Source organism: Protopterus annectens, chromosome 4.part0, assembly GCF_019279795.1.
Source record: "Protopterus annectens isolate FY-2018-M chromosome 4.part0, PAN1.0, whole genome shotgun sequence".
NCBI lineage: Eukaryota > Metazoa > Chordata > Ceratodontiformes > Protopteridae > Protopterus > Protopterus annectens.
In genome coordinates, this window is record NC_056733.1 from 412,972,677 (window position 1) to 412,998,150 (window position 25,474).

General features: G+C 37.9%; 1 protein-coding gene across 2 annotated transcripts in view; it reads right to left on the reverse strand.

Annotated features, from left to right (window-relative positions):
* LRRC74B (leucine rich repeat containing 74B) overlaps window positions 1-25,474 on the reverse strand; it is a 346,726-nt gene that overhangs the window by 13,143 nt on the left and 308,109 nt on the right. The window contains exons 12-13 of one of the 2 annotated variants that reach the window (XM_044068361.1): window positions 16,264-16,349; window positions 1,647-3,337 (exon numbers count right to left, since the gene is read on the reverse strand). In XM_044068361.1, the coding sequence (XP_043924296.1) occupies window positions 3,277-3,337; window positions 16,264-16,349 (147 nt within the window). In that variant the 3' untranslated portion in view covers window positions 1,647-3,276. Of the gene's footprint in view, window positions 1-1,646; window positions 3,338-16,263; window positions 16,350-25,474 lie in introns of those variants that run through there. The other variant, XM_044068362.1, reaches the window with a different exon arrangement.

Here is a 25,474-nt window from a genome sequence, read left to right on the forward strand (position 1 = left end):
TATGATGTGGTGACGTAGTCTGCAGTATATCTGCACACCTGTACTTTCTGCCCTATGATGTGGTGACGTAGTCTACAGTATATCTGCACACCTGTATTTTCTGCCCTATGATGTGGTGACGTAGTCTGCAGTATATCTGCACACCTGTACTTTCTGCCCTATGATGTGGTGACGTAGTCTACAGTATATCTGCACACCTGTACTTTCTGCCCTATGATGTGGTGACGTAGTCTGCAGTATATCTGCACACCTGTACTTTCTGTCCTATGATGTGGTGATGTAGTCTGAAGTATATCTGCACACCTGCACTTTCTGCCCTATGATGTGGTGACGTAGTCTGCAGTATATCTGCACACCTGTACTTTCTACCCTATGATGTGGTGACGTAGTCTGCAGTATATCTGCACACCTGTACTTTCTGCCCTATGATGTGGTGACGTAGTCTGCAGTATATCTGCACACCTGTACTTTCTGCCCTATGATGTGGTGATGTAGTCTGCAGTATATCTGCACACCTGTATTTTCTGCCCTATGATGTGGTGATGTAGTCTGCAGTATATCTGCACACCTGTACTTTCTGCCCTATGATGTGGTGACGTAGTCTGCAGTATATCTGCACACCTGTACTTTCTGCCCTATGATGTGGTGGCGTAGTCTGCAGTATATCTGCACACCTGTACTTTCTGCCCTATGATGTGGTGACGTAGTCTGCAGTATATCTGCACACCTGTACTTTCTGCCCTATGATGTGGTGACGTAGTCTGCAGTATATCTGCACACCTGTACTTTCTGCCCTATGATGTGGTGACATAGTCTGCAGTATATCTGCACACCTGTATTTTCTGCCCTATGATGTGGTGACGTAGTCTGCAGTATATCTGCACACCTGTACTTTCTGCCCTATGATGTGGTGACGTAGTCTGCAGTATATCTGCACACCTGTACTTTCTGCCCTATGATGTGGTGACGTAGTCTGCATTATATCTGCACACCTGTACTTTCTGCCCTATGAAAGTGGCATGAAAATGATGGAAGATGGTATATTTAATGTGAAGGATAGGCATGTTAGTTATTCTTCTATTTAAGCATACTAGGGAAGTTATATAAAGGGGCAATGATGGTAACAAACCAACAAACAAATATTTTATGTTTGTTTTACCTTTTTTGATAAAAGTAATAGCCCTGCTTGTTAAAATGTTGTATGGTTGCATTCCTCTCTGTTACTGTGTGGTTAGTGAATTATTTGGTAGGATATTACGTATTTCACCTCCTACACTTGAACAGGAGATAAAATCCTTCCACTGTATGATAATAATATCCATTTCTTGACCAGGTAGGCCCACTGGACACATAATCTCTTTTCAGAGTGACTGGCTAACAATGTCTGGTTAAGTGATTTGCATAAGGTGACACAGCAGGCAAATAAGGGCTGAGGGAATTAAACCCTGTACTACAGAAACTACAGCTCACAGCCTTAACCCTCTGCCAGAAACACAATATTTTATTGCTATTCAGGTTTGTGTTGACTTTAGCTTACTACTTCTCAGATCCAGTATGGAATTTATCAATAGCTAACAAAAATATCAACAGTCTTATTTAGCACTATATCAAATACTAGCAGAAATAAGTGAAACTAAAATTCAAACTTGTTTTGTAGAAATATGCATTGTTTATGCTCTTTAAATGAGAAAAAATGTAAGATACAATAACCCTATGGTTTTGTTCAAGCATAGTTCAGCCAGTCAGTTTAAAATGCACTTAGTAACAGTTGGCAACAGTACATATCCTGCTTAACCAAAAAGATGTTTTCTAGATAAAAAAAAAAAAACAAAGGAATGTTTTGAATATAATAGTCTGTCCTGCTGTGTGGGTTCATGCCAAACAATGCACTTTTCTGGGTATGCTCAACCACCTAACTTCTGGCCTCAACCTATTATCTATCTACCAGTACAATATTTAAAACTCTATAGAGATGCATAACTTATTATACTTTATTGCTCGCATAAATGGAGCATTTTTAACAATCAGTTGTTAAGTTTTGCAGATGAAGTGCTCACTTTTTATATTTTAGAAACATGAAGATGTCATGTGACAACACAAACACTGGCTTAACAGTGAAATGACACTATTGTTGGATTATATTTATTCTAATTGTGCATGGACCAAGCAATGAGTTCAATGAGCCACAAAAGCATGTCATTCTCAAAGCACCATTGCATAACAACATTTCTAAGAGAATGACTCTTGCAACCTGCATCACTTGTAGGACTGACTTAAAAAACACACACAGAAACTAATGGCATACTTTTCTCAGATAATTTGGTATTAGGGAAATGGTGGTTTTCTTTATGATATGCATAAGTATAAAAGTTAAAGGATAGTTCCTCCCTGCACCCTCTTCTAGTAATTATTTTCTATCCTTAGTTTTTCCAGAAACCAGGGCCACGTATTTAGGCTATTACATAGAAGAGAATGTTCATTCTAGACAAATTTGATCAGTGGCCTCGATACCCTTTAGCTTGCTTCAAAGCTTGCCATTTCATCTTTGTTATAGTGCTTATCAGCTAAGCACTGTACACATAAATAACTAAATGATGGCTAATAGATCATCAAAACAAACATTAGCAGGAATAAGAAAAAGTACTAGTAAGCATGCCTAAGGAATAAATTCCTAAAACACGTGTACGTGGTGCTGTTATAAGCCAAGAAGAAAAGAGCAGCTTGAAAAAATAAATTGTCACAATAAAATGATATCCAGTTCAGCCAGTGATAAAAGACCCCAAGAATCAAGTCTAGTTACATATGGAGAAACAGAACCACAAAATCTAACTCTTAACATTACTTGAAAAAGCTAGAACATTCTTCATCCCACTCACCCACTAGGCAGTCTTTTGTTCCAAAGACAGCTCTTCTCCATCTTCTCTCTTCCCTTTGTGCCTAACAGATTCCTTTTATGAGTGCTCATAGTGTTAAAATGTCACAAAGCATGGTTCATACTACAGTTACACCAAGGCAGAAATCAGTCGTATCCCCAGACAAACTACCTAGGACAATGCTGACACTACCTTACCCTCCATCAGAATCAGTTGTCAAAACTTCAGAGTGGCAACATATAAATAGCCAGGCACAAAGATGATAGGATTACATCAGCATATCATGAAATCAACCATCCATAAAGAGGAAAGGAACAACCATGATTTAAATGAAAGGCATAACAAACTACGCGACAAAGAGACCAGTGGATCAGCTGGCAGCTGTCAAGGACCCAACTCTTTATTACAAATCTTCAACCAAAGGAGTTAGGAGATAGCTCAGATATGAACTCAGCTCACGAACACTGCATTAAAAACAAGTAAAAAAACAGAAAAACAAATGATGATGTTAATAATAACAGTAAAACTAAGTTACTAAAAATATAGGCACATAAATTACAGGCTAAGCAATCAACTGTTGTCATCATGTCCCTGTCACAGGAAGAACACAAGTACTGGTGCACAGCAAATCACAAATGCAGTTACATTTTTGGTGGACAGTAGTGAAAAAAGCTTCTTTATCAGACTGTACAATTGTGGGAGGTATTCACAAAAGAGTAGATGTTGGAAGTGCGCCGTCTTCCCAATAACTGGTTTGGTTAGGAAACCTATTCCATGGGAGACTTTTTAGTTCCACATAATTTCCTGAGTAGTAATGAAAAGAAACTCAGGAAACTGGAACCAGTTATTGTGTAATGCAATCAAGACCAGTCCCTCACCCTGGGGATATGATTGGCAGATTTGGAAACCATACTCCATGCTATGCCCCCATACACTTTTACAATATACAGAAATAGCTTATGGGCTTCCTAAGAAAAATCCAGTCATAAGAAAGTCAAAAGAGGTCAGCCTCTGTCACTTTCTCAGCTTCAAGTATTACAAAAACACATTTTTTCAGGAAGAAACATACCATCCTCTAGTTGTGGTTGACACAATGGTCCACCAATATATTCAGTGGGATGGTTTCCTTTAAGGGCTCTGCTTAAGGTATAAACTGTATCACCCATATAAACACAATGTGTTTTCCTGTAAATAGGAATTATTCTCCAGGTATTGAGCTAATTTACTATACTGTGGAGGTGGTCAGCCACTGGCTAATTGTGACTGTATAGATTTCAGTCATTATATACCATCTCAATCATCATACTCTGTCTTCCACAAATTACATCTTTCATTATATAGCAGGTTAATCCACTATACCATCACAGGCCTAATAAAGCCAAACAGGACTTAGTGAATGTAGCATAAAATACATTTATTCTGTAACACAGCACCAGCAACAGTAACCATGTATAAGTAGGAATGGGGCAGCTATAAAAAAAAGAGTGAAGGAATCCTCTATATGAAGACAGAGGCACCCCAGTCACCTTCTATTACTGTGCATATCTCATGCAGCTAAACTATGTCAATTGTCTTCTCTTTTCCATAACTTGGTAAGTTTCGAATACTAATGCATGAATCTAGAAAACTGGATGTGGCTACATAGGACATTTGTTGGACAATTGTCATAGGAAGACAACAAATGTCCTGTCTAACAATTTCCAGAGTGAAATAGCTGGCACATGCATGTACTGTTTACTCAGATGGTACAAGCGAAGCTCATCAGGAAAGGTGTCTTAGTTCTAAGCAACCAGCAAAAACAACTGCAGCTCTAGAAAAATGATCTTCAAGGATCCCTGGATATTTTAAAGCTGAAGGTTGTTACAAAGAGTATGTACACTATCTGGATTTCAGTCTGGAGTAGATTGCTAAATAGGCCACTGAAATACCTGGTCATGGTAAGCTTAAATGTTTCATCTAGTGGAGAATACTTTCCTCTGCATCTTGAAATAAGGAAGAAGAGAGGAGCAGATTTTTTTAAGTAGAGAGAATATTTGAAAAGACCCTGACATATAGAAAACTTTGTAAAGGCCTCTCTATCACATCTTATAATGTTTAATATATTTCATATTTATCATCTCGAATATGCCATACTAAGGGATGCCTTGCAAGAAAGAAAACTTCAGTACAGACCAGATGAATCAGTTAGGTCAAGTAGTTACTACAGAGGCTAAAAAAGTGCATTTTAATTCTGGATCTAGAAAGAAAATGAAAGATTACTTATGAGACATATAAACAGGACTGGCCAACAGGCAAAAATAAACAAAAAAGAATAAAAATCAGGCATTAAGAAAACTAGTGCAACAGCAAAATCTTGAGCTTAAACAGATGTGCCTGTAACAGTCCAGTATTAAAATCACCCTGCAAGTAATGTCACACTGTTCCACCCCATAATTATTCTCACAGAAGGGGAAGGTGTACTCACTCTTAGGGGTCACCCATTATATGTGAAGAGAACTGTCCCTTATAAATAAAGATATTGGTCCAAATAATCAATGCCTGCCTTTTAGTTTTGTTTCCATTCCTTTCCTGGAACACCTTGAAATAGAAAGCTCATAATGGTCCAAAACAAAGCTGGGTAAATACACCTGCTATAAGGTTGTCTGTTTTGATATAATCAGAACATCTTTTCTGGAGAGGATGGGAATTATTTTACTCTGGGATTTGACTCTCTTAAGTGGCATACTACAAAGGTGCAAAATGTAGAGCCTATATGGAAATCTAAAATAAAAATACTTGACAATATAGTGTATGTGAAACTAAGATCACGGACCACTTTTTTTATATTATCTTTTTCTTCCCACTTGCGTACCAAACAAATGTCCTGAGATTGATATACCCATGTTTTTGCCTTTGGATGACAGACAGCTGCAGGGGGCTGTTGTCTAGGCAACCACTGGATTTTTGTTATATGTCTCTAACCTATCTTCCAGTAGCTGACAGAACAGTGGCATATGTGAGGGCTTGCTATACCTTTTTACATAGGTATGCACATTCCAGCACATATTCCATGAAGTCTACCATAAGAACTTTACTTGGCAGAGCCAAGTGTACTTCTCTGGCACATACTTTGCCTGCCGTGGGCCTCTTTAACAGTATTGGTGATGTTGCAATGAGCCAGACCTCTCCCATCCCAGAATGTGTGAGCTAATACTGGTGTTCACTTCCACCTCCCAACCAGTTCCTCCAATCCAGAGCTGTTAATCGATTTTTGGGTCAAATGAGTTATAGTTATAGCTTCATCCTTCAATGTCATGGAGAAGGACTCTGTACATGCTGCTTACACTTGGTGAAATCCCTCTCCCCCATGCCCCAGCCCTTGATTCAGAAAAGTAATCAGACAATGCTGAACAACTGAACAACTGAAAATTGCACTTAAAGATTCTTGCACACAGTAGTGGTTGTGTGCTTATGACAGTAGGCCTGGTGTTGTAGATGTACATCTAGTCATGTATGTTTATGCAGCATTTATATATATATATATATATATATATATATATATATATATATATATATATACATATATAATTAAACTATATGCATAGCCGCTCACCGAGTAGCTCAGTGATAGCTGCCTCTCCAAATGACATCATTATCACATTAGGTTGCTGGAAACAAAAGTTTGCTTAGCAAGGGATGACTTTTGTAAGCTGTCTTGCAGCTTAGAATAGCACACTTATATGCCTTACTAATTACTCATGAGGAATCTCTTCAGAGCCCACTTTTTTAATTCCAAATTTTCACATACTGTGACACTGGGACTCAGTGATCCTGGTCACTTGCCATCAATGCTGAGTTCTGAATCCTGGCCATAGGCTGTACTGTTTTCAATGGATGGTACCTACTTTCTTCATTACTTGGGAGATTCTACATAATGGTGTGACGTCCCACCACTGGCCCAGTAATCAAGAAGCCTTAATCCTCACCACTGGAAACAGTGGGGGATGTACACACTGGGAGGATGACAAGTGCACACAGAGTAAAGTACAATTTCCTTTAAGAGCACACAGAAACCGCAGTCAGTCTGGGGCTGGTTTCTCCCTCTTTCTCCAGATCCCCATAAAAGGAGTACCGCACCCACAGACTCAAAAAACATGTTTAAAACATCATGGCATGATGTTTCCTACACTTTAACAGTACTCTGGGATTATTTACAAGATTTTAAATATTTTTATATGTAATTCCAGACTCTGACCACCTGGAGGCTGGCATATTGACGTGGTTTGGATAAATCAGGTTGCCATCCAGTATCCCAGAAATCATTGTTTGGCTCAAAAATGTTACATCATGCAGGCCTCCGTTTGCCTAAAGTTCCTGTCATTTCATAGATGTTGCATGCGTACAAAGTTCTGAGTAAAATAGAACAGTGTAAGTAACATTCCCTGCTGCTGGATGACTACTTAAAACAGAAACAGTGCAAATACCACAGAACACATTCAAAGTGCTGTTTACTGTTGCCTTTTTTTCTAATTTGGATTAAATGGCACTAATTTGTGAGACAATGAATTCCAGTCCATTTACTTCTCCCCTCCCCAATAACACTTAGCTTCCCTAGCTGTCAAAGTCCTGAGGGGAATTTGACCTGGTAATTCCGTTGTTTGGCAGATCTCAGCAGGGTGCTTGACTCATGTAATTTAATCTTTGCTCTAGCATTTCCTTTGCTAGAGGGGACATTTCTTTGCTGCACTATAGCCATGGCCTTACTTGACTGCAATCACATCCAGTAAGGTCTTGCACCAAGGAGCTAAAGAATAAAACATTTATACTATTAACCAGTTTAGATCTTTATTAATTTAAGTGTTAAGGTATCACTTCATGCTTCCACCTTGTTAAAAACTGAGATTTACATGTGCAAAGTGTGTTTGTATGCAGTATTTGCCTTCATATATTTTTACTCCACTGGTTGGTTTGCAAAAAAAAAACCTTTTGCAGTGTCCCTGGATTTGTCTTTGTACATACAAACCACATTGCTATATTTTCTCCTTCCTTTTTCTTGTGTCCAGAAGTCACTTATAACAAAGTAATTTTTTTATTGATTTTTTTTTTTTAAATAAAGGACATCAAGGTTAATTTACCTTGAATCAGTTAATGGATGCCACTGCAAAGAATCACTGTTGAAATATTTGTGCATGGACAAAATCCCTTACTAAATCTATTAGCCAGCCTCTAGTTCAGTTGGTGCTATGGCTTTAATATACTGGTGTGTTTGCTCATGTCTTCCAAATATCTCCACCATTACATACCAGTTTTGCAGTGTAGTAACCACCCGACATGCCCATACACCTTTAGCCATCAATATGCAGCTACTCCTGTTCATGTGAGTATGTGAATTCATTTTCAGACTTAAGGTATGGAAGCTGCACTGAATAATTCTAGGTGCTTGTTCAGATTTCACATGGTGCTTGCTTAGAGCTACTCTCAGGTTAAGCCACTATGAATATGTTGCACTACCACCTCTGATACCAGGGTAATGTTTTAATATTTCTATTCCTGCACTGCACACTAGCAGTATCTGGTGCAAATACAACAGAGAAGTATGCAAGCGATACACCACCTAAGCATAATTTGCCATACAGAATGTACAAGTATGCATACCAAATTTCTGTGTTTCCAAACATCGGTGTTACTACACTACTACTGAATAAAATGAACAGCACTCAGGCTGGGGGAAGGACAAGGGAGCCATGACATCACAGAATGGGTGGGTCTTATTATTTTAGTTAGAATCAGATGACGGCTGTGGTGATGTCACTTTGGGGGAGGGAACTGATTAGAAAAACAAAAAAGTACCTGCACTGCCTGGCCTCGATGATGTCAGTAATTGGGTGACTTCAGCAAGCTTTATTCAAACGTGAGAGAATCATTTTGTAAGTGAAACCATCACAGTATGAGAAGGTAGGCTTCTGTTACAGAAGTAAGGGGAATTATAAAAACTGTAAATGCTTTATTGTTGTTGCTTTACAGCGGACAATGTAAATAAGGAGGAACAGGGCCGTGAAGTTGAGGAATACATTAGAGAAACCTGTTGCACTCCTTTAAGACTCCCCACTGGCACAGCTATAGAGTTGAGATCTCAGCTGAGTGGCCATGCCAAGACCTCCAACACCCTCTCTGTCCAACCAATGCTTCGTGTCCCTGCCCAAGTAGTTGACACACACACTCTTTGAGATTTGATTTATACACACACACACACACACACACACACACACACACACACACACACACACACACAAACACCTGGGAAAGGCTGGCACAGGTTTACAAGCTGTACCCCCTTCTGCCCAGACTATAATTCTGTTATTATTGCCACTAGTCACCTCTTTATCAGCTACTTTAAGGCCCTTAACAAAGGGTGTCCAATCTTACTGTGTAATGTTACTATCAATCCAAATGGTAGTTTGACGAAGAGCAAGGCGATTAGGAGTGGCCCACATTGTCACCAAATAAATATGCAAGTACTCCCAGAACTTAAATATGTCTCACAAATATCAGCCACAGTGAAAGGTTTAAATATATTTAATAATAAATAATAAAAGAACAAGAAAATACTCAGTAAATAATCACAGTTACATCAGAGTTCAAAATCACAGGAAATATTTAAAACAACATTGCAGGACAGTCTCAAATAAATAAAGAAAACATCTAAGCTATACTTTACTATATTCCTGTTTGAATCTAAGAGAAATTACTGTACCCTAGTTAACTTATTTCCAGAGCAAGGTAAGTGTGGTGAATGGATCTCCTAGCTGATGTTGTTGGGTTCAAGTCAGAATACAGAATTCTCTGTCTCTCTCAGGGACTCCTCAGATTAATATCTCAAATGTTTCTGCTGGGTTAGCTTGCAGGATGACATCACTTTTTGTCATGTGACTTTAGTTCCCAAGCTGAACCCCAATTGCTAGAAATTGCCAGTCTTTATCATCTACCTCAGAAAAGTACATAGCCCTCAGATCTTTGTAGATGCTAGAAGACATAAAACAATCAAACATTTACAAGACAATGCAGAAGGTTCTCTAGTTTTAGACATCCTGTCTCCTTGCTGCATTGAAACCATCTTTTATGGCACAGTTATAAAGTAATTTAATTTCAACTATTTTCTGACATTTTGCAAGTTAACCTTCTGTTTTCCAGCTTCCACTATTAAAGTATATACATTTACAAAGTTACAATAGTGTATATACATTTCTGTTCTTTTCCAGCAGGGTACACTGTGGTTACATGTCTATACTGAGTACTCTACAAAATATCTCTTCAGCGCACATGTCTATAAAAACCATCTTATATGACACAGAGTTGTAATATATTTGTAACACAAGCATTTTACATGAGCATGTTGATATTCACAAAAGACACACAACCACTTACAAAATTCCAGATAGCTGGGCTGGCAATATCTTCTTCTGTCACACTTCTATATAAATCATATTAATATTCACATATGACATATAATTATTTACAAAATTCCAGCTAGCTGGGCTGGCAGTATCACCTTTTGTTACAAATGGGTTAATATACAAAACAAATTATCTGATCATTGTGGCATACTCAATGTAATTGAATACTTAAAAAAGCTTTAAACATAATTTTCAATCAAGTTGAAGCTACAGCTCTGGAATAGCTTAATTCATCTTTCCTTCTCTTTTTCCAAGCAAAAGGGCACACAGACAAACAAAACTGCCAGAAAGACTCTGCCAAGCTACAGTCTTCACTGTGTAATACCTTAAAACACCTGTAGTGAGATACATAAAATGTACCCCTAAAGGACACACCAGTGATTCAGCTATATCACTTCTGAATGCAAATACATTTTTACTTTTTAAGTCTTTATGAGCAAATTCAGGGCACTAAAACCCAAAGTTTGGGATATTTTGCATGTACTGTAATGTTTATGGTCAACAGGCTTGGTTTTAAACTCTGTTTCTACAGATTGTCAAAAAATCCACTGATACTGTACTGACAAGGTGCAAAGTATAGTATAGCTACTATTAGTGGGGTTTGGCTTTACTGGCTTGAATATACCGATAAAGGCTTAAAAAATAAAAAGTCATGGGCATTCAGAAGCCATGTAACTGAAACACTGGTATGTCCTTAAGGGGTTATATGCATATATCCCACGAGTCTCCACTACAGCAGGTTTAAGGTATTTTTCAGAGAAAACTCTAGCTTGGCTGGGTCTTTTTTAAGCCTTTTTTTCCTGTTTAGAAATGTTCTCTAATTATTAAGCATGCATGTTTTTTTCCTGTTTACCTTATATCACTCTGCTTTATTACTTTTTTTAGGTCTTTCTGCTATCTGACCTACCTTTAGCAGCAACTTATGTTTTAATGCTCTTAATTTAATTTCCTTTCACATATACTTAAAGAATCATGGCGTTCATTCTGCTAATGCAAAACTGAGCTGCTTGTGTTTAGTCTCCCTTAATGTCTGTTTCAATTGTATCAGTTTATGTGCTATTTTGTTCAGTCATTGTGTATACTTTGCCTCACTATGTTCTTAATTATTGTTGTGAGTTCTATTTTGTTATTTTATCTGTGACTAATTGTTTAGGACGGCTGTCTACTTTCTTTGATTTTCATGTGATATTTTGTAATGTACAATTACAACTATCATCAGAGACTTATAATGTTTAAAGCAAATTGATTTATGTCCACAACAACTGAAGCTTTATTTTGTGGCACTATACTGAAATAAAAAAACAAAGCAAAACAAATAAATAAGAATTACAAAAAGAAAGCTGACAGTCTAAATTGAAAGCATTTGAAAATAATAAAGAATGTAAAGAAACTGACAAGCACTTCTTTTCTCTAGGAGGGCCATAGTAGTCAATCTCAGAGTACATTTGTCCAGTCATTTAGTTTATGTTTTAAGGGAGAGTGTGCATTGCACTACTTAACATTGAAGGGGAAGTTTAGTCAGAGGTTCGGGAGATGCTAGGTTATAAACCTGTCCCTCTCCACCATGTTTTATTTATGTGTTAATGAATATTTAGGTCACAGTTTACACTGGTCTTGAGAGTTATATTTACATTCATATAGAGAGTTAAGACTGTGAGCTGTAGGACCCATGGTACAGGGTTTGATTCTCTACCCCCTCATTTACCTACTGTCTGGCCTTGAACAAGTCACTTAACCAGAAATTGCTCCTGGGTCACCCCTGAAAAGGGGCTGTGTGTCTAGTGGGCCTAAATGGTTAATAAATGGGTATTATTATTATTATTATATACAGAGACATCCTGCTTGAAAGCTCATGCCAAAGCCGACATATAACCTTTATTATAACCCTAGGGTATCAAAAACTGTCAGATATATTTGGGAAGCATTGCTAAGCTTAAAAAGGCCCCTGTGCCTGCTAGCCTAGTAAACACCAATGAACCAATGAACCTGTGGTCCTAGTATTGCTTCTTCAGCAAACAGTAGAAATAGCAGATAAGGAAATCAGAGAATGTGCACTTATATTTTGGAAATAGTATGTCATATTAGTAAATACCAATGTTGGCCATCTTGAACAAGTAATTATTAAAATCTTTTATGTGGTGCTGACCTCAGAGCAAGTGTTTTCCCCATTATGATTCTCAACTGGGGTAACTTCAGCATGGGCCTACATTTCTTTATTTGCAGACAATTTTTTTTCCAGAGTGCTTCTGTTTCCGCCTACATAATTAAAACATGTAGCATATAGATTGCCATTCTCCAAATTGCCAGTAGGAGTGTATGTAATGAGTGAGTGAGTGAGTGAGTGAGTGAGTGAGTGAGTGAGTGAGTGAGTGAGTTTGTGCATTCTGCAATAGACAATCCACATTTCCAGAATGAAACGCAATGTCTTGGATCATTGTATGCCAGGATAAGCTCTGTTATCCTTGTCATCCTGTAAGGGATAAAGTAGAGTATTATAAAATGGATGGATAGATGGATGGATGGATGGCTGTGATATAAAACTACCACCTAGTGGCAAAAGCTCAAAATGCATAATCTTAATATTTCAATTTTCTTATAGAGCTGGAACTTTCTAAGTAAGTGATCATATTTTTTATAGTCTTAAGAGACTATTTATGTGTAATTATGAATGTTGTTAGTACATACGCTCCACAAGTTGGCTGTGCGATGGATGAGAAAGAAAAATTTTGGAGTGAGTTGGATGAAGTGGTAATGACTGTACCCAAGGGTGAGAGACTGGTGATTGGAGCAGATTTCAATGGGCATGTTGGTGAAGGGAACAGAGGGGATGAGGAAGTGATGGGTAGGTATGGTGTTAAGCAAAGGAATGCAGAAGGTCAGATGGTAGTGGATTTTGCAAAAAGGATGGACATGGCTGTGATGAATACGTATTTTAACAAGAGGGAGGAGCATAGGGTGACATACAAGAGTGGAGGAAGATGCACACAGGTGGATTATATCTTATGTAGACGGGCCAGTCTGAAGGAGATTGGAGACTGTAAAGTGGTGGCAGGGGAAATTGTAGTTAGGCAGCATAGGATGGTGGTTTGTAGGATAACGTTGGTGATCAAGAAGAGGAGGATGAGTGTGAGGGCAGCACCAAGGATCAAATGGTGGAAAGTGAAAAAGGGTAATTGTGAGGTGATGTTCACGGAAGAGTTAAGACAGGTACTGGGTGGCAGTGAAGAGTTACCGAATAGCTGGGTAACTACAGCAGAGCTAGTAAGAGAGATGGCTAGAAAGGTGCTTGGTGTGACATCTGGAAAGAGGAAGGAGGACAAGGAGACCTGGTGGTGGAATGAAGAAGTACGGGAGAGTATACAGAGTAAGAGGTTGGCGAAGAAGAAGTGGAATTGTCAAAGAGATGAAGAAGGCAGACAAGAGTATAAGAAGATGAGGTGCATAGCAAAGAGAGAGGTGGCAAAGGCTAAGGATAAGGCGTATGAAGAGTTGTATAAAAGGTTGGACACTAAGGAGGGAGAAAAGGACCTGCACCGAATGGCTAGCCAGAGGGACCGAGCTAGTAAAGATGTACAGCAGGTAAGGGTGTATATAGGATATAACACCCATTTCATAGATATTTGCAAGTTGACCAATGTTTGCGCCCACAGTACTCTGCTATCTCGTCTTGTTTTAAAGTTGTTCATATTTGTCAAAGGTGAAAAGAAAGTCATGTATCTTTTTCGAACACTTTAAGTTTAAGAAAATATATGTTCTCTTATTTTTGTGTTAAATAACTTTTTTTACACCTTTTAGTTAAATCTTTTTTTAGTCTAGGATATCCTATTGGTAGTAACATGCTCAACAACACAGAAACTGGTTTAGATAGCCAGAAATCAATATGATAGACATATCAAAAAAATGTCAAAAACAGACTAAATGAGCATAAATTTCCATCAAGCCACATGGCATAGCACAGAAATAAATGTTTAACATATAAAACTTGCAAAATAAAATGCTCCAGTTATTATGTGTTGAGCAGATTCCCCACAGCCCCAGGTAGAGGGTTGTACCCACTTCACCCACCTAAACAATATAATCTACAGTGAGGTTGATGTGTAGTGAGAAAGGCAACATGTTCACCATTGTAGCAGTAGCCTTGCATCACAGAAGGATATAGTGCCTGCCTTACTGAGCATCTTACCCTATTTAGTAAGCCTACTTTATTCTCCATTTGTTTATTTGTTCATTACTTGGTCAGAAAGATTGTTTTAGGTCTTAAAGATGGACTCATTTATTTATATTAAATCTTGTAAATCAGAAAACATTTGTATGTATATTAAGAAACATATGCATTTTGCCACTTATGCTGTTGCCTGTTACCACCATCCTGCTTAATCCATCCAAAATGTACTGATTTTGTAAATCAGGTATGACCTATCCTACTTTTCATCCAGGTGTTTGACAGATATGTATATGTTATCTTTAAAAAGCTGCTGATGAAATGGGGAACAATCACCTAATTACCTTTAAATATTTTAAGACTCAGTGGTTACACTGTTTTGTAATGCCAGTTGTGCATAGATCTGCAGAAGCAACGTGTTTATTTCCTCCAAGGTTCAAGCAAGTGATCTAAAGACAAATGAAGCTCTAATAACCTGGGTACAAAGCTGACAATATGGCTGTGTACAACAGGTAAGAAAAGGAGGACTTATAGCCTCATCATTCCCTATCACCACTGGAGTCCCTCAAGGATCTGGCCTGGCCCACTACTCTTTGCCATCTTTTCCTCAGATGTTGAAACCAAGTCTACTGTCACCATGGAGATGACTGCAATTTTTTGAGCATTGTTCTTTATTTGCAGATGCCACCTTCATTCAAATGGCAATTAACACTGCATATAAATGGAATAGTAGAAATGAACCTGCCTTCAGTATAAAAAATGCATCATTCCAATGCTTGGCACCCCCTCCATAGCTTTATATACAATTTAACAGCAATAAGTAAATGTTGACGAAACACTAAAAAAAATTTTGGAGTCCTTGTAGATGATGACATTTCATCTAAAGCCTGTATCACCACGACTGACCACAGAGTCTATGGAAACACTCAACAGATCCCTGGGGTCCAAAGTCATGCCTAGGCGGTAACAGTCCTCTGTATACAGCTATTATCAGATCAAAGATAGAATATTTCACTCTGTTCTGTAACCTGTGCACACACTATCTGCTGTAACTAGAGAAAGTATATGGATTCCTTAGAAAAATAAGTGAAGGGATTCAGGGCTTGATTTACAGCCAAAAGCTAATGTGGATGATATCCAGAGCATTCAAAGACTGCTTACTGCATGAAACCAACTGATTACTATTTGAAACCCTTTGGGCAGAATACCCCTGGGGTGATCTATCACCAGAGGATACCAAGCCTCAGTAAAAATTAATGTCTACCACACTATAAAATATGAAAGCTTTATACTTCCAAGACTCCCGCACCTGAACTCCACCTTACTATATGTTTAAGTCAAACTCAACCCATCAAATTATGCATTCAAGGAAGAACTGGATGACAGCAGGAGCACCTGTGAGGTCAAACATAGGATTTGGGGCATCAAGCTTCTCTGTAGCCAAAAGGCCATGAGCTTGTTCACCAAATCTATGAACCTGTATGGGGGCATATGGCAAAAAAACTGTTTTTCATTTCCATGTTATTTTTTATACATTTTTATCATTTCAAATACTGACAATTTAAAGTTGACTGGGATATCACTGATCAATTCATCTGCAAGTCTGTGAATTTGATCCTATACCTACATACACAGGCACACAGACCCACAAAGACACACACACACACACACACACACACACACACACACACACACACACACACACACACACACACACACACACACACACACACACACGCGCGCGCAAACATAGATGCACTTGCACATGTAGGTCCTGGATAACTTAGAAGATTACCTGAAATCAATTTCTCCATTCTTGTCTTTATCTAGAAAGTCCATCAGATTCTGAAGTTCATCTTGACTTAGGGGAATTCCTGCATTCTGTAACAAAAGTGCAAAACTTTCTTATTACATTTTTATAAGTGGATCAGTTACAGAACACAACATTCTTTGAAAATTAATCATCTATTGTTAGTCCAATGGAAATTTTGTTAATGTGATATAGTGATAACAAAGCTGTTTCAATAATGACAAATGGGAACTTCTTTCAGCCTTGTTTCTTTCTCTGCTTTTAATTTAAATTACTTAGATTTAATGATGATATTACTGCGCCTGCACATATTTTTAATTTTATCTTAACAATGTCTAAAGAATTCTCTTCTTACTCCAAATGCTAAAGGATTTCATATATATATATATATATATATATATATATATATATATATATATATCTAAAAACTTCAAAACTAAACTAGGAGAGTATGCAAATAAACTTACAGGCAAAGCAGTTTCCTTAGCGCTTTCATCCTTTATTCCGTGTATAGGACTTCTTCAGAGAAACAATGCATACAAATGAAAAACAGTAAATGTGTCTGTTTAAATAGTTAGAAGCATGCACAATACAGTGGAATTGTTTAGAACCAATCAGTAATTAGTAATTACTAACAACCTGTAACAGCCTATAGATTCAAAAAATAATAAACCAAAATAATTAATGTGTACTAGTAAGCTGAGCAAGACAGGGTTGGTAAAACAAATGTCCAATCAAATAGTAAAAACATAGCAAACAGCCTATAGAAAAGAGTTAAACCTAAAAACCAATTCTTGTACTTCTTTTTATTGTCATTAACGTTCTTTCAGACCTTTCCTTTACTTTCTCAGCTTCATATTATGTCCAGCTCTCTGTTTCTATTGTCTTCCATAAATCAGGCTAATAACAAAGCACAGTTATTACTTGAACAATGCAATAGTTTTCTCCAACAAACAGGAAGCATTTCTAACAACCAAGACTTTAACACTAGTTTTAACCAAAGTCGGGTTTCACAACTTTTTACTCCTCTTGGACATTCTAATAACCTAACAATGAACATCGAAGGAATTAATAACTCCACTGATATGTTACAGACATCTGGATCAGTACTTCAGTTAATACAAACAGTTAGTAACCCTTTTCTTGAGAATCCGGAGACCCTCAGGAATGATAACATTGATAGCCCTAAATTGATGTGCAAAAAACTAATTTACTCGTTGGAATGATCTTTGACTCTTTTTAAAAATATCGAATATGATAGTTACTATCTCAACACTTGCATCCATCACAACACAGTGCCACCAGGATTAAGATTTCTTGAATTCCCGAATGGCATTACAGCTGGCTCTCAGCTTCACAATGAACTGATTAAAGTGTACAATGATGCAGGAATCAATACACTCAAAATTTTAGTTAACAACAATGATATAAAACTGAAGAGGCTGAAGGATGAAATAGAAACTTTACACAATGAGATTTTAGTGCACAATGATTTCCACCAATCTTGCCATCTGTTTGAAGGAATCGGCAATAAAATCAAAAGACCACTGAAATGCTGTTGAATAGAAAGAGAAATAAACTATACAGAGACCTAAAACAGTACGACGAAAACACAGCGTACTCTATCTATATTAATAAAAGGAGCAAAGGCAACAGAAAACGTTTCTTTCAATATAAACAAAAGTCACGGGATCAAACACGCCTAATGGATGTTATTTCAACTGCCACCAATATGGAACCGACACAACAGTTAATTAACAGCCCTAGCCCACAGGATGCGTTACCCACTGTATCCTCCCTTCTATATGAAGGCATCTTGGAAGAGAACAATTCCATTAGTCATAATGACCCCAATATTATGACTAATAATATGCCTCTTTTGAATGATAATCGCAACAGTAATTTTTTAGAATTGGGCCACTGGGATGTGAGGAACACACCAAGGACTCAGAACAGATTTGGCCGAAGGAGGAGAGACAGAATCAGAGGACGCAGTCATGTTCCCATGTGGACACCCATGAAAACCAGGAGCCATCACAGGATTTAACAACTAATGACAGCACCATCAAACTAGAGTTTCTCTTGTGCCCAGTTTTTAATCTGATAGAACTTTCTCAGAAGCACACATGCAGTTATTTAGCAAAGGTTTCACATTCATCCCAGGGCAGAGAGCCAGCATTACGGATGCGTTACTTGAACTCAGACTTTTCACAAGAAAACTCAACCTGAAGATCTGGCATCACAACTATAGCGATAAAGAAAGTGAACAATCAGATTCAGACTCAGGTTACAGTCATAATCACCACCCGACTGTGAAAAACAAGAGTCTGTTCAACCCTACTTTAAATCAAGCAGTTCACACCTTCATGAAAGTATGTGAACATGACATCGGACAGGTTCTGAACCAACACAATGATTTCAAATGGTTCAATTTAACCACCAATGAAATGAGTGCTTTACAGGATCTTAAACATGATCATACACTAAGAATAATGAAAGCCGATAAGGGCGCTGGAACGGTGCTCATGTCACAAGATGAATACATTCATAAAATTGAAGCCGAACTTACTGATGGTCCTTCTTTATAGCCACGAACACTGATAAAGTAAACAGACAATTCAATAAAATTGATTCTATTTTGAAAAAACTCGAACTATCAGAATACATCTCTTTAGATGAATATCTTTACATGCTTGTCCCTAACCCTAGCTTAGGGAAAATGTTCAGCATCCCTAAAGTGCACAAAAATGAAGTAAACCCCCTTTCAGACTTGTCATTTCCAACCAACGTACTAAGACTGAGAAGATATCAGTATACCTCAATACCATCCTTAACCCTGTAGTACAGGCGACCAAATGTTATTTCAAGGATTCTTGGGATTTCTTAAACCATCTTTACAAAGCAAACATTAATCCCAACAAATGCCTGCTAGTTACCCTCGATGTTGTGGTGCTATACACCAACATCCCACAACAAGAAGGAATGGAAGCTGTTAGACTCTTTCTCTCCAAGTACGCTGGCTTCTTCACAGCCAAAGTTAACACAATTTGTGAACTTGTTAAAGTGGTTCTTAATAATACTTTCTTCCACTTCAACCAAAAGATCTACAAACAGGTACGAGGAGTTGCAATGGGGTCAAAAATGGCCCCCTCCTTTCCTAATCTCGTATTGAGTACATGGGAATATGAGACTCTGATACATCTTCCTGGCTTTATGTCAGTACGCCTTTACAGGTGTTACACAAATGACATTTTTTTTGTGTGGGAGGGATCACAAAATGATTTGTCTTCTTTCATAACTGAGCTTATGAATAGCATCAGTTACTTGGATTTCACTATCTCTGGCAAAGGCACTTCCATTAACTTCCTGGACACTGGCATTAGCATCTATCCCTCCACTAACACATTAGAATTATCCATCCACCGTAAAAAGACTTACAGAAACAACTTTCTTGAATACAGCAGCCAGCATCCGCCTTTTGTTAAAAGGAATGTGATTTGTGGACAATTCATTAGGATCTCACGCATCATCAGTGATAATAATGAGTTTAATGTAGAGGCTAATTTTCTCAAACTCATGTTTCTAGCCAGAAACTACCCTACAAACCTCATTGATACTGAGTTAGAAAGAGTCCAGCATGAAAGAGAGTTTATGCACAAGCCCATTCAACGTTTTTTCTACACAGAAAGTGGAAATCATAATGTTAACTCTAATAGGCTATGCAGTTTCCCCCTACCTATCAGCAGAGACATGCATGCTATTCGACATATTATTATCAGGAATTGGAATATTTTTTCCAGTCAAGATACTCTGAAACAAGTCCTTGGACCACAACCTTCTTTTGCTTACAAAAAATCCTTTTCTCTAAGATGCAGCTTTGAGAACAGGGATTGCCCATACCAGATGGTTAACCCTTCTACTCAACAAGAACCTCCAGGAATGTTTAGCTGTGGTCATTGTGCTGTGTGTCAACATATTTTGTGTGGCAGCTCTTACACTTTTCCACATTGTGGTTACAAGGTGATTTTTAGACAGTTCTATTATTGCCACACTGACTGGATAGTGTATGCAGCTGTCTGCAAACATTGTCAATCCTTCTACATAGGAAAGACTTTTAGAAAGCTTTCAGATAGCATGAAGGAACACCTGGCAGCGATCAGAAAAAAAGACGACTCCAATGCTTTAGGTTATCATAGTACAAGATGTTCAAACTTCACAGGTTTTTCCTTCTTTGTATTAGAGAAACTTTCACCCTTTTTTGGTGATTGCAACACTCTCTTAGAAATGAAGGAATTATTATGGCAGCTTCAATTAGGTGCCGATTCAGCACCGGGACTCAATGACAGTATTAACATTAGATGTGCTTTACGCTGGATTTGCTAGGTTATTGTCTGTTTATTTCTGTTTTTAGTTTTAAGCCTTCTATATATTAGTACATTTATTTTTGTTTGGATATTTTCATTCTTGTACTTCTTTTTATTGTCATTAACGTTCTTTCAGACCTTTCCTTCACTTTCTCAGCTTTATATTATGTCCAGGTCACTGTTTCTATTGGTTTTTAGGTTTAACTCTTTTCTATAGGCTGTTTGCTATGTTTTACTATTTGATTGAACATTTGTTTTACCAACCCTGTCTTGCTCAGCTTACTAGAACACATTAATTATTTTGGTTTATTATTTTTTGAATCTATAGGCTGTTACAGGTTGTTAGTAATTACTAATTACTGATTGGTTCTAAACAATTCCACTGTATTGTTCTGCATGCTTCTATTTAAACAGACACATTTACTGTTTTTCATTTGTATGCATTGTTTCACTGAAGAAGTCCTTACACCGAATAAAGGATGAAAGTGCTAAGGAAACTGCTTTGCCTGTGAGTTTATTTGCATACTCTCCTAGTTTAGTTTTGAAGTTTTTTAGTCATCTGTTATTTTTCTTCATTAGTTCGCTTAGTCGGTTTTATTACGATATATATATATATATATATATATATATATATATATATATATATATATATATATATATATATATGGTTGACGTTGACAGCAACAAGCAGTTATATGCATGTGAGTGAACATTCTGTTGAATGGACTTTCTGACAGCAGCCTTTTGCATTGGATAGCTTTGCAGCAGGGTATGGGAATTTGCCCTTACCCCATGGTTGTGTGATTTTGTATTTATTATATATAATTAACAGGGGGTGTGGGGGATGTAGGAAGGCTTGCATCCCTGCAAAAAAAAATGTAGTTTTCATTTTTTTTTTTACATTTTGGTCATTTTGCAGTTTGATGTAAAATGATCACTTTACCTGTACTCACTCTTATTAGCATTCCCAGTTTGCTGACACACACACACACACACACACACACACACACACACACACACACTCAGAAATATATATATATATATATATATATATATATATATATATATATATATATATATATTGCTTATTAAGTGTGAGCATATAAAATGAAGAAACTGCACTTTCCTATGGGTTGTACTGATCTCTGTGACTTTTAGTAGTAAAACAAAGAACATTGTCTCATGTTAATACTATGAACCCTTCATCATAGTTTAAAGGTACAGTCATTGAAATATATCTTTCCAATATATGTCTGACCACTGGCTTCCCCTTTGGGTTATGATAGCAACTATCCTTAGCATGGAACTGGTCTTCTGCTAGGTCTCTCCCATTGTCCTGCCATTGATAAGCAGCCCTTTCTTCCTTATCCAGCACTGCTTTAATTCTCTCCTTATTCAGTGTGTTGGGTTCTGGCACATGTAATACTTTGAAAACCACTATCACCAATCACATATCCACATCTACCACCAATGTGGTGTCCTTTAGTGCAACAGTGGTGCCGTCTTGCACTACAACATGCACCCAGACCGCTCCACTGTTGACCACTTCTGTCACCTCCTCCAACATTTTGCTAATTATGAGGCATGAGACTGATTACACTATATTCTCTTTTATTAAGTCTCCATTACCAAGACACTCAATACACTTGGCAACTGAGTTTCTAACCAGAAAAATCATCTTTTCTCTTTTCACTCTGGTACTTGTCTGTTTCACTGAGGTGCTACACTTTTTTTCATTAAGCTTAAGATATGGTCAATATTCTAAATGCCAGTTCATGCAAATCCATCATAGAGGATATGAGTGCACATGGGATAGAAAATAACAGATCCTAGTTTACAGTCATTGGAAAATTTGGTTAGCCGTTGACCTCTGACATCTGCTTTCACATCAGAGAAGTAGATACTGAAGTATAGGGGGCCCAGGACAGAACCTTGAGGGACACCACTAGTGATGTGCCTATTAGATAAGAAGTTACCATCATCTCTTACTATGTGTGTTAGGCAAACAGCCTATTTGCAACCTAATGGCTGACACAGAGATTTATGCTTATGTGATGCCCCCGCACTGGCCCAGTAATCAGGGAGCCTCAATCCTCACCACTGGCATCAGTAAGGGATGTACATAATGGGAGGATGACAAATACACACACAGTAAAGTACAATTTACCTTAAGAGCACACAAAGATCACAGTCAGTCTGGGGGCTGGTTTTTCCCTCTTTCTCCATATCCCCAATAAGACTCCCCACTGGCACAGCTATAGGGTTAAGATCTCAGATGAGGGGTCAAGCCAATATCTCCAGCACCCTCTCTGTCCAACCAGTGCTTTGTGTCCCTGCCCAAGTAGCTGACACACACACACTTTGAGATTTGATTTATACACACACACACACACACACACACACACACACACACACACACACACACACACACACGCACACACACACACACACACACACACACACACACACACACACACACACACACACACACACACGCACATACATTGGGGAGGCTGGCACAGGTTTACTAGATATGACCCCTTCTGTCCAGACTATAAGGTAGTTATCACTGCCACCAACCCCTACTTATCAGCTACTATAAAGAACTTACAAATGGTGACCAATCCTACTGTGTAATGTTACTATTATCCAAATAAGTGTGACCAAGACCAATGCTATTTAGGAGTGGCCTGTACAGTGTCACCAAATACATATGCAAGTACTCCAAGAGCTTAAATATGTCTCACAAATATCAGCCACAAAGACAGGTTTAAATATATTTAATAATACATAATAAAAGAGCAAGACAATACTCAATCAACACAGTAAGTACAGAGTTCAGAATCACAGGAAATATTTTAAAACAACATTGCAGGACAATCTCTAATAAATACAGAAAACATCTAAACTAATCTTTACTATAGTCCTATCTATATCTAAAACAAATTACTTTTCTCTAGTTACTTACTATTAGCAAGGCAAATGCAGATGATTGCTGAATGCTTATTTCTTGGTCCAAGACAAGATACAAAATGCACAGTCTTTCTCTGAGAGAGTTCCTAAATTACTATCATATATTACTGCAGGGTTAGCCTGGATGACATCACTCTTTGTCACCTGCCTTCATTTCCCAGGCTAACAGAAACCAACAGAATTTTATCATCTCTGTGTGAGAAGTACATATCTCTCAGATGTGCAGCTGCTAGGAAGCAATAAAACACTTTACATTTTAAACCTAGTAATTAAAATTACTTTCAAGACAATAGAAAAACTTCTAGCTCTAGACATTGTCTGCTTGCCGCATTGAAACTGAGAGATAACACAATCATAAAGCACTTTGATTCCAACTTATTTTCTTGAAGTTTTGCAAGCTAACTCTGAATGTTCCAGCTTCTACTATTAAAACATACATTTGCACAGGTATATAGTTTATATACATTTCTCTTCTTTTCCATTAGGGTACACTGTGGTTATATTCTTGAAGCTCAGTGCATAACATACTGTTCTCTTACATTTGTAAGACAAACATACGAATCATATTAATATTCACAAATGACATATGATTATTTACAAAATTCCAGATAGCTCAACTGGCAGTGTTACAAACCCCCCCCCCCGAAACCTCAAGCTAGTTTTTCAAGTTACCCTTGAGAAACATTGCTTGAGAGTGTTGATCCTATCTGGGAATAATTTACCCCATTCCCTGTCTTGAGAGGCCATCTGCATGTGTTTATATCACATTATCAAAATATGAAAATAGCGAACACTATTTCATTGGCGCAAAACATCTAAACATGAAAATATCGAACATTTAGAACAGCAAATTTTTTCCCATGGAAAAATTTGCTGCTCCGAAACATACACACAACACAAGCACATCAAACAAACAGCAACCACACACATACACTTAAATTACTACATCTAACGCTACACTAAACTAAACATACACTACTATCTACTCACTTACCTTAACCCAAACTCTAACCCTAAGTTCCGTCACTACTGCACACTTACTTAACCCGCGCCCTAACCCAAACTCACTTAAACTGCCCCTAACCCTAAAGTCTATCACTATCGCACACACGCCTAACCTGCACCCTAATCCTAACTCACTTAACCCGCCCCTAACCCTAACATAAAAACAATCGCACACTTACCTGAACCCAACCTGTAACTTTCCACCACAGTGCTAAGAATAGCAAAGCCACAGAAAAGGCCAACCGAATTCTTTCCCGATGAAAGAATTCACTGTTCTGCAGCTTCGCTATTTTTAGCATTCGCTGAATAGTGTTCGACATCAGAACATTCAAAGTTTTAATACTTCGATGTTCTGATATAGACCCATCTGCATTGGCATTGCTAACCCCACTGTGGTGCTGCACTGTCATATCATATGCTTGCAACCCTAGGCTCCACCTTAGAAACTTGGCATTTTGCTGGCTAGCTCGATGTAGCCATGTTAAGGGACTGTGGTCTGTAACTACAGTGAATTTCCTTCCATACAGATAAGGCTGAAGTTTCTGGAGTGCCCACACTATGGCTAGGAATTCCTTTTCTGCAGCTGCATAACATTCCTCCCTGGGGTTGGAGTCTATGACTGAGATAAACCACTGGGTGCTCTTCTCCCTCTGAAGAAACCTGGCTAAGTACAGCCTCCACCCCATGGTATGAAGCATCCACCTGTATAACAAATTCTTTGCTGTATCTGGACTGGCTAACACAGGGGGGTTCTACCAAAACTCCTTTAAGCTTCTGGAATGCTTGTTCACATGCTGGGGTCCACACTACCTTACCTGGCCTGTTTTTCCTTGTCAGGTCTTTGAGGGGAACAG